Source organism: Melopsittacus undulatus, chromosome 3 (genome assembly GCF_012275295.1).
Source record: "Melopsittacus undulatus isolate bMelUnd1 chromosome 3, bMelUnd1.mat.Z, whole genome shotgun sequence".
Classification (NCBI taxonomy): Eukaryota; Metazoa; Chordata; class Aves; order Psittaciformes; family Psittaculidae; genus Melopsittacus; species Melopsittacus undulatus.
This window is the reverse complement of record NC_047529.1, coordinates 82,828,524-82,842,864: the sequence shown is the minus strand read 5'-3', so window position 1 is coordinate 82,842,864 and position 14,341 is coordinate 82,828,524. Positions and strand designations below refer to the sequence as shown.

General features: G+C 40.2%; 1 protein-coding gene across 1 annotated transcript; it reads right to left on the bottom strand.

Annotated features, from left to right (window-relative positions):
- Positions 1-9,579: 9,579 nt before the first annotated feature.
- On the bottom strand, positions 9,580-10,569 carry MAS1 (MAS1 proto-oncogene, G protein-coupled receptor). The gene has a single exon (XM_005150111.2). The coding sequence runs from the start codon at positions 10,567-10,569 to the stop codon at positions 9,580-9,582; it is 990 nt and encodes a 329-aa protein (XP_005150168.1).
- Positions 10,570-14,341: the final 3,772 nt, after the last annotated feature.

The window sequence follows — 14,341 nt, the reverse complement described above, 5'->3', positions numbered from 1 at the left end:
TGTTCTTCAGAAAGCGCAGAGGCACTGCTCACCCGGTGGTTCTCTCTTCTTTTCCTTTTTTTGCTTGCTACACCTAAACTTTAGTCTTCTCAATCTTACACCCATTGCCATTATTTCTGAGTGTTCCTCATTCTTTTTGCTGCTTGTTCAGTCTCTTGCCATTTCTCTTAAGTCTTTCAACTCTTTTTCCTTCCTTTTCTGTTCTGCTTCTGCTCTTCCCTCTTTCTTTCTTGCACTTTTCACAAGCAAGCCCTTGATAAGAGTTATCTCCTGATTTGTTATTATGAGTTATCCTGCTTCATAACAATGTAAAATAAGACTTTTGAGGAAAACAGTGCCTGATGGCCTTGTTTGGTAGACTTATGTTTAGGATTCCCAATGCAGTTAGATAATTAATGACATTTCCTGATCTAGCTGATATCGTTCAATGAAACTGTAAAAGAATATCAGCTCCCAGATTTTGCCAAGCACAGAGGTGAGACTGACTGGTCTGTAATTCCCTGGGTCATCCATTTTCCTTTCTTGAAAATGGGGGTTGTATTTCCCTTTTTCCAGTCGTCAGGAACTTGACCTGACTGCCCTGATTTTTCAAATATGATGGCCAGTGACTATGCAACTTCATTCGCCAGCTCCTTCAGGACCTGGGGATGGATTTCATCAGGTCCCATGGACCTGTGTACGTTCAGGTTCTTAAGATAGTCTCGCATGCTAGGGCACATGAAAAACAACAAGGTGCTTGGTAACAGCCAGCATGGCTTCACTAAGGGGAAATCCTGCCTGACCAATTTGGTGGCCTTCTATGATGGGGCTACAAAGATGATGGACAGGGGTGGAGCAGTTGACGTCATCTACCTGGACTTGTGCAAAGCGTTCGACACTGTCCCACATGACATCCTTGTCTCTAAATTGGAGAGACATCAATTTGATAGGTGCAGCACTCGGTGGATAAAGAACTGGCTGGATGGTCATGAGTGTGGTCAACGGTTCAACGTCCTGCTGGAGACCAGTAATGAGTGGTCTCCTCAGGGATTGGTGTTGGGACCAGTCTTGTTTAACATTTTTGTCAGTGACATGGACAGTGGGATTGTGTGTGCCCTCAGCAAGTTTGCCGATGACACCAAGCTGTGTGGTTCTGTTGATACACTGGAGGGAAGGAATGCCATCCAGAGGGACCTTGACACACTTGTGAGGTGGGCTGATGCCAACCTCATGAAGTTTAACCATGCCAAGTGCAAGGTCCTACACCTGGGTCAGAGCAATCCTAGGCACAGCTACAGGTGGGGCAGAGAAGAGATTCAGAGCAGCCCTGTGGGGAAGGACTTGGGGGTGTTTGTTGATGAGAAAATGAACATGAGCTGGCTTCAGTGTGCACTCACAGCCCAGAAAGCCACCCATATTCTGGGCTGCATCAAAAGGAGTGTGACCAGCAGGTCGAAGGAGGTGATCCTGCCCCTCTACTCTGCTCTCATGAGACCTCACTTGGAGTATTGTGTGCAGTTCTGGTGTCCTCAACATAAAAAGGACATGGAACTGTTAGAACAAGTCCAGAGGAGGGCCACGAGGATGATCAGGGGACTGGAGCACCTCTCATAGGAAGACAGGCTGAGAAAGTTGGGGCTGTTTAGCCTGAAGAAGAGAAGGCTGTGTGGAGACCTCATAGCAGCCTTCCAGTATCTGAAGGGGGCCTACAGGGATGCTGGTGAGGGACTCTTCATTAGGGACTGTAGTGATAGGACAAGGGGTAATGGGTTGAAACTTAAACAGCAAAGGTTTAGATTGGATCTAAGGAAGAAATTCTTTACTGTTAGGGTGGTGAGGCACTGGAATGTGTTGCCCAGGGAGGTTGTGAATGCTCCATCCCTGGCAGTGTTCAAGACCAGGTTGGATGAAGCCTTGGGTGACATGGTTTAGTGTGAGGTGTCCCTGCCCATGGCAGGGGGGTTGGAACTGGATGATCTTAAGGTCCTTTCCAACCCTAACTGTTCTATGATTCTTTGTCTAAACACATTGAATTTATTTGAAATCTTTGTCCTATTGGGGAAGTCTTACAAGCTGTACTCAGTGTATGTGCTGAAAAGGGCACTACTTTGTACTGTGGCTTGGAAGATTAGAACACGGCCCTAGTCAAGTCCATTCTTAAATCATTGCCAGAGTAAGTCTATAGCAGCTTTCCAGTATTCCCTCATCTCTTTTCACATCTTTGGTCTAGTTTTCTAGTTTGGTGGACATACACCAAGTAGAACAAACATTCAAAATACAAATCACTTCACCAGAGCAAACCAATGGTATTTTCATTGGTAGTCAATAAATTTTCACTAGCATAGTTTTTTTTTTGTGGGAGGAATATGATCTGGCTTCTCTGTTAATCTTGTTTCATTTGAAGGACCTACTAGAAATTTACCACAAATGATTTAACCTCAAAGCACCTTACCAGTAAATCTAGAGTGAAAGACTCTTCAGAGTTTTAAACCTTGTTACCCAGTCCTGGGCTCTTTTATTTCAGTGTCAGTCTTCACACTTCAGTCTGTTCTTCTTGCAGGAGCCTTTGCCTCTGTGGTTTCTTGTTGACAGCCATCTTTGAGCTAGCCATCATCCTTGGTTCTGTGTGTTATGCCAGTACTGGGATGGCATGCAACATGAACCTGCTCTTGCTGACCTCGCTGTGTTCCTAGAGAGCATTCTGTCGGACAAGCAGATGTAAGTATAATGGTAGCAAACACAGCCCCCCTTATAAGGCAGGCTTTGGAAATGAAAATATTTCCACATGTATTTGTTATTTCAGAATTAATTTCTGACAGTTCCCTCTCTTCTCCTTCTGACTTGTATTTGTTGCAATCTCCGAGGCTGTTACCTGTTGATATTAACCATACATTCCAACAATATCACCATCTCTTTCCAAATATGATAATCTATCATGTTTTACTCTCCAGTAATTCCACTTTTCCAATCACTTTTTAGCTTCTGGAGATTGTTTCTTTTTCCTGCATCTGGGACCTCATCTGTAACATGATTATCTAAATGTAAGTTGTAGCTCAGAACAGAAGACTGCAATAATGGTGGCCTCCTGCTCCCTCCCCTGCAATAGCTGAAAACAGTTGTGGTTCCTCTAGTGTGGGAAATGCAAGCTAATACAAGATATGTAAAGACCCCTTGCCATGGCAAAAACCTGCAGGTATCTCTTGTGGAGCTGAAGTGAATACACAAAACTTCTTAAATCTGGAAGACTTACTGCTCTAACAATTAGTATTTTCATGCTGAGACAAAAAGCAACTTTTTCTAATTCAATAGTTGTTTTGACTGATTCATTAGTTCCTGTATGGCTATAAGCTGTCCTCTCCTCCATCTTTCTTGTCTCAAGGTAGCTGATAAATGCCTGTTCTGCTTCATTTTTCCTGGCTCTGTGTAGTGTGACTTCTTTCACTTCTAACTGAAGGACACCAAAATGAATATCCCTTCTTCAGCATCACACTTGAAAATTAACAAACTCCATACCAAATCAGTTTTGTTTAAAGCAGCAAGGCTCGACCTAAATTTTCTTTTTTCATATTCCTGTCATGGGAAAGAAGCAATGCAAGATATTTCTTGCATAATGTGCTATTTGTGGAGGACTAAAATGTGTGGTATACTTTATTCAGTTGATTCTTCTATCGTCTTGCTATAATATATTTATGTATTCTGTTCATGTATAGACATTTATTTTCATAGCCACATTCATAAATATGTTTAGTCTGGTATTAAAATCTTCTAGATAAGCATTTTATTTCCATTACATTTGTCTGTAAAACACTTTAAGATATCTGAAGCAGTGGAATAAGAAATAAAGTTACTTACATATAAAATCATTTAGCAGAAAAGTAGCAATTTGTTTTTTAGTAATAGATACCACATGTCCCTGTACTGTTTGTATTCACAAGTTGCTGAAGGAGATGGGGTAGAGAAAAATAAATATCCATAGCAGTGTATATGAAGGCCCAGTTAAGCTATTACAAGATTAATGCCAGATAACAATATTGTATAAATGGTTCAGTTAAAGATTCACATTATATTGTAGTAATAGATTGCACTTGTAATTCATCAGACAAGAAAGAGATCTCCAAACTATATTGGTCTGAATCTGTAATATATGAAGTTGAGTCAGTGGAAATAATTCCAGATTTTCCTTACCCTTTTTTTCAGTCAGAACCTGAGTTAAATGAACAGAACACAAGTAAATATGACAGTGAATGTGCTAAGAAATAGGCATCAGATAGACATGAAATGACAACTGTCTTGAAAAGTTTTCTTGCAGTATCTTATTTACTGACATGAAATTTAAAGATAGAGTAAGTGTTATCACAGGGAAGAAAAATCTTACAGTTCACCCTTACTGAAGTGAATAAAAACCATGGTGGAAAATATACTAGTGATTAATATTGGTATTTTGAGATGGTCATTTCCTTAGCAGCTGAAGTAAAGTAATCCTAGGAAATACCAGGTATGTTCTCTCCCAAAATAGGATGGAAGGTTGATGCCACATGAGTGAGAAAATAGTTTTCTCTGTATGTTATTTGCCTTAACTTTCACCTTCAAAGTATTCTAATGTGCACTCAAGCATCACAGCATGAACTCTGAAACAGATACTATTGGAGCTGATGCTTTCTGACATGCTAGCACTAACTCATATTTTAAGCTTGGAGGGATTTTCTGCATCTTTTCATCTTCCCGCTCCACATAAAGCAGTAATGAGGAGACTGACACTGTGTTTGATGGTGGGCAGCAGTACTGAAAGCTTGTTCAATCCTCTTGGTGGTGTTTTGTTATCCTAATGCTACATGAGGTGCACGATCTCATGAGCATGGCCAAGAGAGGACAGTAATGGCTGCAATGACTCTGAATAGGCAGGGTAGGAGGCATGCAGCCTCTGCAGAGTTTACAAATCTTACGCTAAGAATCAAGGTGGAGTGAAGTATGAGTGGAGTACACAGTAGAGAACTCATCATGGATTGATAGATGAGAGAGATGCATGGCATATATTTTGCTGTGAGTGTCCAAGGACTTAAAATAATTGTGCCGAAGGCTTAAAGTCTTCTGCTATAGAGATTAAGCAGGGGAGAAACCACAGGATGGCATACACAGTGGCTAAATGATGCTTTGGGAGAGAAGAGTTTCTCAATACTGAAGACAGCTAAGAAACAGGGGCTAGTATTGTGCTCAAAAAGATACAATAGATAAATGAACCAAAAGAGATCTAATAATGTAGTTAGTGAGTAAAGCTGTATTTATAGAGAACCTCAGCTGTTTGTTGCTCTGACACTGGCCTGACTGGCCCAGCCTGTCCTCTGGTGTCATGGTCCCTTCCAGGCCAAGCCCAGGGGAAAAAAAAATCCAAAATTAACCAAACCAAAAATTTCTATTTGCATATATTTATTTTCACCAAAATAATTACATATTGTTGTATTATGCAATTGAGTATCTTCAGTGAGATTGGAGTGTGTGTTCATCTGAAAATCTTCATTTGCCATAAAGAGAACTTTTTTCCTATAAATAATATAAAAAAGTTATATCTGAAACACATATGACACTCTTTTGAGTCACAAAATAAATTCAGATAGACCGAAGACAACATAGAACATAAAGCACCTTCCTCCAATGCATTTAAGGAAATGTTTTTTTCTTCTGAGATAGAATAGTGACACCAGGGTGCTCACTCTATCCTCTGCACATAGCTGTTAAAAGTTTTACATCTGTATGTGGACTCTTTAGAAATAAAAGTACTTTTATTGTTCAAATTACTACTTGTTTGCTATAATATACAATTGTCAAGGCCCATATTTATCACAAATTTTTAATGGGATCAATAAATACTTAAAGTTACTCCTATTCCAGATACAGCAGCTATAAAAAAAAAAAAAAACAAAAAACAACCAAGAAAACCAAAATCAGTTTGTTAGTGTCATTTCTTGCATAGTTGTGTTACAATGATAGAATCTAAGTAAGAATCTAGTTCCCATTCCCTTGAGGACAATCCTCCAGGGTCACCATGAAATACTAACAAACTATAGAGGAAAGATAAATAGAAGGTGTTAGTGGTGGAATAATTACAACAAATTAAAGCAAGTTTAGGATTAAAAACTACTATAAAAATGATCATGTTAGTCTAGATTTCAAACCTACTGACTAAAATTCCAGTTGGAATAAGAAAAATATATTTTCTGTATCACTGACTTCCAAGCAGAGATGCTGAGGGAGGTCAGAGAGGCTGCGCAGGCAGAGGCCAGGGCAGTAATGCGAGGCAGGGGCTGCCCCATGGTAAAGTGACTGTCATGTCAGAGGGTGTGGCCAAGGTGACTATTTCAGGTAGACAATGACTCCCCACAGAGCAGCTGGCACAGGGGCTGGTGAGGAGAAAAATTGTCCCCTGACTTGGCTAGGTAGCATATAGGACCTGGTTCAAAATGCCACTGTCAAAACACTGCTGAGCAGTAGTTACTGTCATATATACAGATTTGTACAGGAGTAACAAATTTGTGGACAATTGCACATAATGTGTAGACAGGAGCTCCTTAAAAGTGAGGAGTTTTGGGTTTTTTTAAAGAAAGAAGCTGAAGATAAAACAGCTATTAGGAGGTACAACAGAAATCTGTTAAATCACAAGTGGCACAGACAGGCTGGTCGGAGCAGACTGTTCATGTTGGTTTTTTTTCCAATACAAGAATTAGGGATATTAAAAGATCTACGAGTAGCAGCTCTAAACAACTTAAAGGAGGATATTTTCAGGAAACATTTAATTAAGCTGTGAAACATTGTTAAAGAACTGTTGTATGGCCTCCAGTGTAGATCAGATGTACCTGTTGAATAGAATCCATTGACAGTTACTAAATACTCTATATCTAGTACTTTACCTGCAAGACAAGCTTTCCTGTCCTGCACCATTGCGAAGTACTTATTAACATCACCTGATCTGCACAGCGTTATTTCACTCTCTCCCACAGATGCAGACAACTTTTAAAAATGTAGGCTGCTGGAGAATCACATTAATTTTGTGCAACGAATGAAGTGTCTCATTTTCCTTTGTTCCTCTTTTTTAATCATGGAATAATGTGCTTATCAGTTCCCCATGTACTGCAGCTTGTCTGCACAGAGAAGAGTCATCAGGTGCTGTTATAAAAAAGAAAGAACATCCCTAATATATTTTTATCTGTGGACTGGGAAACATTAATCATTTCTTTCAGCTGCTAGGTGTTCTTTATGATTCTATGATTCTATGTTCATCTTGTGCTGAATGTTAATTTTGTCTCTTCTGTGAACTGATCTATGGACAGTTTTCCAAATTCTGAAACATTTCAGGGCACGGCCAGACACAGGAGAAAAGGGGTAAGAAGCTAAAAGTCCTAGAGCACCTATTCAGTTTGCGTGCATCCAGATTGCCCTGCTGCATATTACTGCCTCTCCAGATCTACTGCCTTGGCTGCATGCGTAATGATCCTTAACCCAAACCTGCCATAATAGACTGGGTATGCTTAAGCACTATAAATAATATGCCTTGTCTCATCTGAATCACTTTGCAAGGACTGGGTTACACACATGGTTAGAGTGGAAGTACATGCTTCCTGAAACTTTGTTCCTCTCTGGTTCTCCATGTGGTTACTGTAAAGGGTCTTGAGGTAAGGGTAAGGAATGGCTATAGAGAAGAGTGTATTTTTTTCTTGGCTACATCTACCCTAAAAGTTTATGGCATGTATTACTGTTGACAAATTCTCTGACAGCCCCCCAGTCCCCAGCAGGTGAATGTATGCAGATGCCACATGTACGTAAGACATCGCACACAATCATTCCGCCTGATGCTTCCAGGGTTTCCACAGACCTGCTTGCAGCATCCTTCCCTGGGGAGCTGCTCTGCTGATTTGTAATTCAAACAGTACAGTAGATCACTATCCTAAGAGAGTAGCAGACTGCACTCATCTACCTGAATGAGTAGATGCGACTGGCCTGGGACTGGAGTTTCAAAGACAAAAACTGGGACAAGTAGAAGGGCTGTCACAGATAAAGGTTTCAATGGAGTGAAGGAATTAGGAAGACAGAAGGGTAACCTCTTCCTTTTCCCGAGTCTTTTCTGCAATTATACGGCAACATTTTAATGCAGAGAAAGAGGCACATGTGTAGAAGGAATATTTATCCTTCTGAGATCTCTTCTCTATGTGAATTCCCATCCAGTCCTCAGTCTTAACCTACCTCTTCCTTATTGCAGGACTGGCAGTCTTTCAACAAAGGAGGGGAAGGTTGTATTTTTCTTTCCCCAGTTAGCTATTAAGTGTGCCAATGGAAACTTGGCGGAAAGCTGAGGATGCTGCTTCTGTCTGTGGCAAGAGGTCTTAGTTCCTGCTGAATTTGGAGCTCCATGTGGGCCAGAAGCAAATGCATCTCCCAGATATCTCAAAGTGCCACAGGTCTCTGACTGCCCAGACCTCCCATATTCTGTTTGTGTCATAAACCTGACCTAGCCCAATCCCTTTGTTGCTATTGTCTTCCTCTGTACTCTGCAGCTTGGCTATAGTTGGGCAAGTGGCCCTGGAAATTAAACTTCACAAAACACCCAGTACCTTAGCATACAGCTGAAGGAGGCAGTCAGCTGGATCGGTGTGGCTGGGGTGTAGACCCAGTCCTGCCTTTTGTGAGGCACCTTTCTTTTTTTTAATGTTTATCCAAAACTGATACAAAACACAAAGACCACACAGGGAATATATATTCTCCAGAGAACAGCTAAATACTAAGTGCCTGGGACAGCAAGTGTTGGGACTAACTTTCTCATAGGCTCCTTGAATAACTAAACCTATAGGAATGCTGACATTTTGGGGATAAGCCAGCCCCACTAATTCAGGGAAAAGCCTTCTATGAGTTGACAACATCCCTACATTGCCAGCTAGTCCTGTGCGTAAGGTACCAAATTATCCAAGGACCCAGAGAAATGCTGATGTTCCTGGAGATTACACAACATATCCCCTTAACCACAGAGGAACTTGATGATTTAATATATACTTAAAGGTCCTGATAGACCAAAGCTGCACCTTACATTTTTGGGTATGTATGGGGACTTACTACCATACGTGGATTTCTTCCTCTGTTTCCCCCAGGGAGCAGCTCTTTTGCGCACTTAAACAAACTGGAAACTATTAAAACTAAATCCCAGTATGTAACATGAATCCTGCTTTTAGTGGGTTTAACTTTCAAAAACGTGAATACACACAGGCCCTGATGACTTCAATAGCATTTATGGGTGCTCAGTGCTTGTATAAATGTCACACTATTTATAACATATTTCTGTGTCCTTTTTATATATTCTCTGTTGGCCTGTCTCTTTTCCACTGTGGTATCTTTGACTGACATAGTCACATCAGGATGTAGCATGTGTTTGAATAATTAAGAAAATACAAATAAAAGCTATCTTTATTCTAGTCCATATTTTTCCATTGCTCAGCCACCAAAGATAATAGTACTATTTCACCGCTGCTTTTTACATTCTATGGAAGAAAATTAGTTTTGCAGTGTTTTTTTAAACCTTCCACATCCAATTATTTGTCCCTAAAGTTTCCCCCCTAAGCTTTAGAAAATTGTTTCAGCTATATCCAAACTCATGCCAACTTCCTGGCTTCTCGGCCGCAACCCATCAGCAAGTGCTCTACTAAGAACCACTTTGAGGCTCTCCTTGAACCTCTTCTTCTTGCTGCTTCCTACGAAGAAGTAAACAAGGGGGTTGATGCTACTGTTAATGGTGGAGAGAACAATGGTGACGTGGTTCTGCTGGCTGAGCAAAGACGACCAGTGGTGGTATTTCAGAAGATACAACAGCCTCATAGGCATGGCGAAGATGAGGAAGACAATGACTGTGGCCACAATGATGATGTAGAGCTTTGATGAATGAGGTCTCAGGGAGTTACGATGAATCCTGATAACTAAGATGAGGCTGGAGAGAATCATTAGAGGAATGAAGATCATGAAAGTCAGGATCCATGTGAAGATGAGCAGTGCTTGGCAGTGGTTGCCATCGTCGAATTGTTCCTTTGTTGAATCATCTTTGCATGTTAGGTATTCAGCTACTGTCATCAGAAAAGAGAGAGTCCACAGAATTGCACACACAATTGCCGATTGGTGCTGTGATCGGTGGCATCGGTACCAGATGGGGTAAACAATAGACAGACACCTCTCAATACTGATGGCTGTCAGGAGATAGAGACCAGTATTGTACCCAAGAAGGAAGACAATAGACAGTGTGGTGGTTATGTAATAGTAAAAACCATACGCAAATCCAAAACCAGCAATGTACTCAATTGACAGAACAAAGGTACAAAACAGTAAGGAGATATCAGCAATGGACAGGTGTGTGATGTACGCAGTGAATGGGTTTCTTTTGATCTGGAAGCAGAGGCACCAGAGGACAATTCCATTTTCACAAAAACCCAGGAAGGAGATGATCATAATTACCCAAAGTGGGGTCAATATCTCCCAGACCCTTTCCTGTGTAGAAATGTTTCTGTGCATTGAGATGTTCTCTGTGCCTTCGCTGGGATGAAACGTTATGTTTGACTCATCCATGAGGAAAGGTCAAGTTTGGATAGCACAGATCTTCCTTCTGTAAATATGTATAAAAATATACTGTGAGCATTGTTGTGCTCCTCCCCTCCCCCTTTTCTTTCTGTTTTTTTGGACCCACAATTTCTGGTCATATTTGAAAGCCTTAGCAAAAGGAAAACCAGCTTTCATATACTGATGCTAGCTGAAACCCAGTTGGAACTACTCTTGGCAATGTTAAAGACTGTTAAGTCCATCATACTATCAGAAACCCTGAGCTTTCTTCTCAGTGGGGTTCAGCATATGAGTGCTGAACCACAGCTAAATAGATACTCTTAAAGAGCAATCAGACAAGCAATGTGTCCATCACATTGCAACCTTTTGTGATATAGTGGCCACAGATAGCATTGGTGGTTCTTCTTAGAGGCCTGAATTGCTGCAAAACAGGTCTATTCAGCTCCCATTGAATCTCATTATATAAATTTTAAGTTAAATGTGTATTTCAAGTGAATTTGCCTCATAAGTTTTTTGGTTTAAAAAAAAATAAATTGATACCAACATCATTTTTCCAGGAAGGGTTTTAATTAAGTAAAAATAATACTCAGTTACTCAGCATTGTATTCCCTCCTAGTACAGAGGTGGAGGGAATGCAACATGCTACATTTATCACAGCATAACATTAATTTAACCATGTTTACACACTCTGAATACTTATCACAACTTCAAATATCCTGCAAACATTACAGATCCAATCCATCACAAGGAGAAGTAGTTGCTCAGGTTCCCTTCCATTGTTGTAATGGTTTTAACTGTTGTTTTCATGAGTTATGGAACAAGTTATCCTTTTGTATGTCTCCTTTTAATACATAACAGAGAATTAGCAGCAGTTGCTTCAGTTGTTTTTCATATGAATATTTCATGCTCCCTTCCCTGTTAAGTTCCTGGCTGCCCTGTGGTGATAGAGTCACATTCAGGACCCTTGCTGATTTACTGATGTTAACAGGGACTAACCGTTGACAGTCATCAAGCTGACTTGGTTGATTCATCCATACAAGCAGCCTCGTTCATTAAACGCCATAATAAGAATTTACCCACATCCTTGAGCAGTTAAGAACATCAAATGCAAGGGAAAGAAGTTTTGCTGGGGCAACTTTTGCAATGATTATTTAAACAGAGCCATTCACCCCAGTCATAAATATTCTTTCATGAGGTCTGGGTTCAAAACAGCTTCTTAAGACAAGATATCACAGTTTGAAAACCAGCATTCAGTAGCTTATGAAGCCTCAGGGCTTGCTGGCATTTAAACCTGCACTAAAACATTACTGATGATCCCACCTGCATGTTGACCATGCCACTGTCTCAGACACAGTCAGAGGGAACAAACAACATAGCTGGGAAATGTGGTAGAGCAGTGAGCGTGAATGCAGTAAGTGAATACAGTGACCAAAATGAGCGGCAAGCCTCTCACAAGCAGTACTCTGCAAAAACTGCAGAGAGAAGGTACTCAAACACTGTGCTGCTGGAAGTGTAGTAAAGCTTCGAAGAGAGAAGGAGAGGAGAAGCTATCTGCTTCGAGAGTTAAAATTAATACAAAAGGAATAATTAGAAGACTCCAGTATGAAGAAAAGACTCAAAGTATGAAAAGACTCAAGAGAATTCTTGATTCCTATCATTGTATAAATAGAGCATTTCTCTCTAAAGAGTAAAACAAAGAAGAAAAAGTTCTGGACTTACTAAGGTCATTCCCACATGAGAGCATTCAGAGATGAGAATGGAATGAATCCTCTCCTTCCAGATTCATCCATGGTCTGTTCGGATTTCCCTGAAGTTGGTGAAGAACCTTCTTGAAGAAGCTGAAGTTTACCTTCTCCAACCATTTGCCTTTGGTAAGAGCACGAGCAAATAGTGACTCTGACCATGACTCAAAAAGAAGTGTGCAGTTCTCTCATTGCTCCAAATGTCTGAGACATGCCAAATAAAGGGCCCCAGGCTCATCATCTGAGGCTGTGCTTCAAATGGCATCACTCAGTAACTGGCAAATCATCTAGCTGAAATCCTGGGAGTTAACTCTTGTGGGAACTGAATGGCAGTAAGTGGAAAGTTGTCTTGAGCTGCTACAATACCAAGAGACATAGTTTAAACAAACAAATACAAAGTGAGTAGGAAATCTATTTGGGGATGGTTCTGATGATAAGATCTGAAGGAAAAAATAATCTCAATTTAGAACTGTGCCACCACATGGCATCTAAAACAATACAAGTTGATATGTAAATTTATCTTACATTTTTTAATATGAGAAAACAAAGTGAAAAAGAGGAAGAGGGAGAATGAAAGAGAAGAAAGGAAGAGAAAAATGATAAAAGGTGAGAAAAAAAGAATGAGGAAGGAAAGGAAGGAAGGAAAAATAATTCACAGAATGAAAAAAGAGAGAAAGAAACCACAGAGCAAACAGAACAGCCACATCATTGTGCTAGTTTTATATATCCATTTCTCTTGGTAAAAACTGTACCTTGAGATTATTCTACTAAAACAAAACAACCCAGCAATGTGAGCCAAATATCTGTTTAAATGGTCTCCCCTGAAAAGTTCAAACAGGCCTAGGAGTAGATAAACTCTTGGAAAAGTCCCCTGAGGATGTCCCCTGCTTTTGCCCCAAGTATTAGGCTGTTTTTCTATTCAGATACTAGCAGAACAGACATTCTTAGCCAAAAAAGGAGAGAGTTTTCTTGGTCTTCTCCTTTAGATGTTTCACTAAAACTACCAAATCCCCAAATGGGAAAAACTACTAACTAATGTGAGAAGTAAATGACCCCAAAGGGAGGGTCAAAATAAAGTTAGGAAAGAAACAAAGTCAAATAAAACAACTTCTAATTGCTTCTTGTTGGCTTAAGTTGTAACTTTATGTTCAACATGTACCTTACGTTCAAAAGCTATGGGACAAAAAATTTTAAGCTACCTCTGAAAAAGAAAAACCCTGTTCCTTTCCCATAAAATGAAATATGCATATGAATAATGAGAAGGGTCATTGTAGGAATACATTAACATTTCAAGATTGACCAGGTACCTGGGCTCATAGCCCACTGTGCAAATGCAATCCAAGGCCAAGGATGCTTTGGCCTTTGTGTCTCCAGAGGGCTGGTGGCTGGTGATACCTCTCTCACACACACAGCACCTCCGTCATGACTGGTCCCTGGGGCACCATCAGTCATCATCTACATGGCCATGGCAGCAGCATGAAACTTGGTCTTGAGGGAATAAGTCACAAACACAGCTTATCCTTCAGGAGAGAAAGCTTGGATAGCACATGGTGACCCCATGCCTGCTGACCATTGGAGTGTTTATGTCAGATGCTGCCAAGAGATGGAGTGGCTATTTCTGAATCAGTTTAACTGTTCAGATATGGAACCAGGAGGTTACAATAATAAAACATGGAGCCCACAGTATAGGGATACTCAGTATATGGATACTGAATATCTGATATATATTCAGTCTATACTGAATTTACAGCAAGATGTGACATGAATGATAATTTATCCCAAAACTTTTCTCTCCGACACTAACCTAGTGGGACAGAGCAGCTTTGCAGTGCATGTAAATGGAATATGCTAACATTTTCAAATATCCTGTATGTACAAAGCTAGCAGTGTTACCTTTTTATCTTTTTTATTTTTAATTTTATCATTTTCATATTTTATATCTCCAATTCCTGGAAGCGGAAGGCAATCTGAAAAGAATATGTAATTCATTCATTAAACACGATCCAACAACTTAGGCTTATATAAGCCATTTTAGAGGA

Excerpts from the sequence above, each read along its gene's own strand:
- MAS1 (XM_005150111.2), bottom strand. The coding sequence starts at position 10,569 with ATGGATGAGTCAAACATAACGTTTCATCCCAGCGAAGGCACAGAGAAC.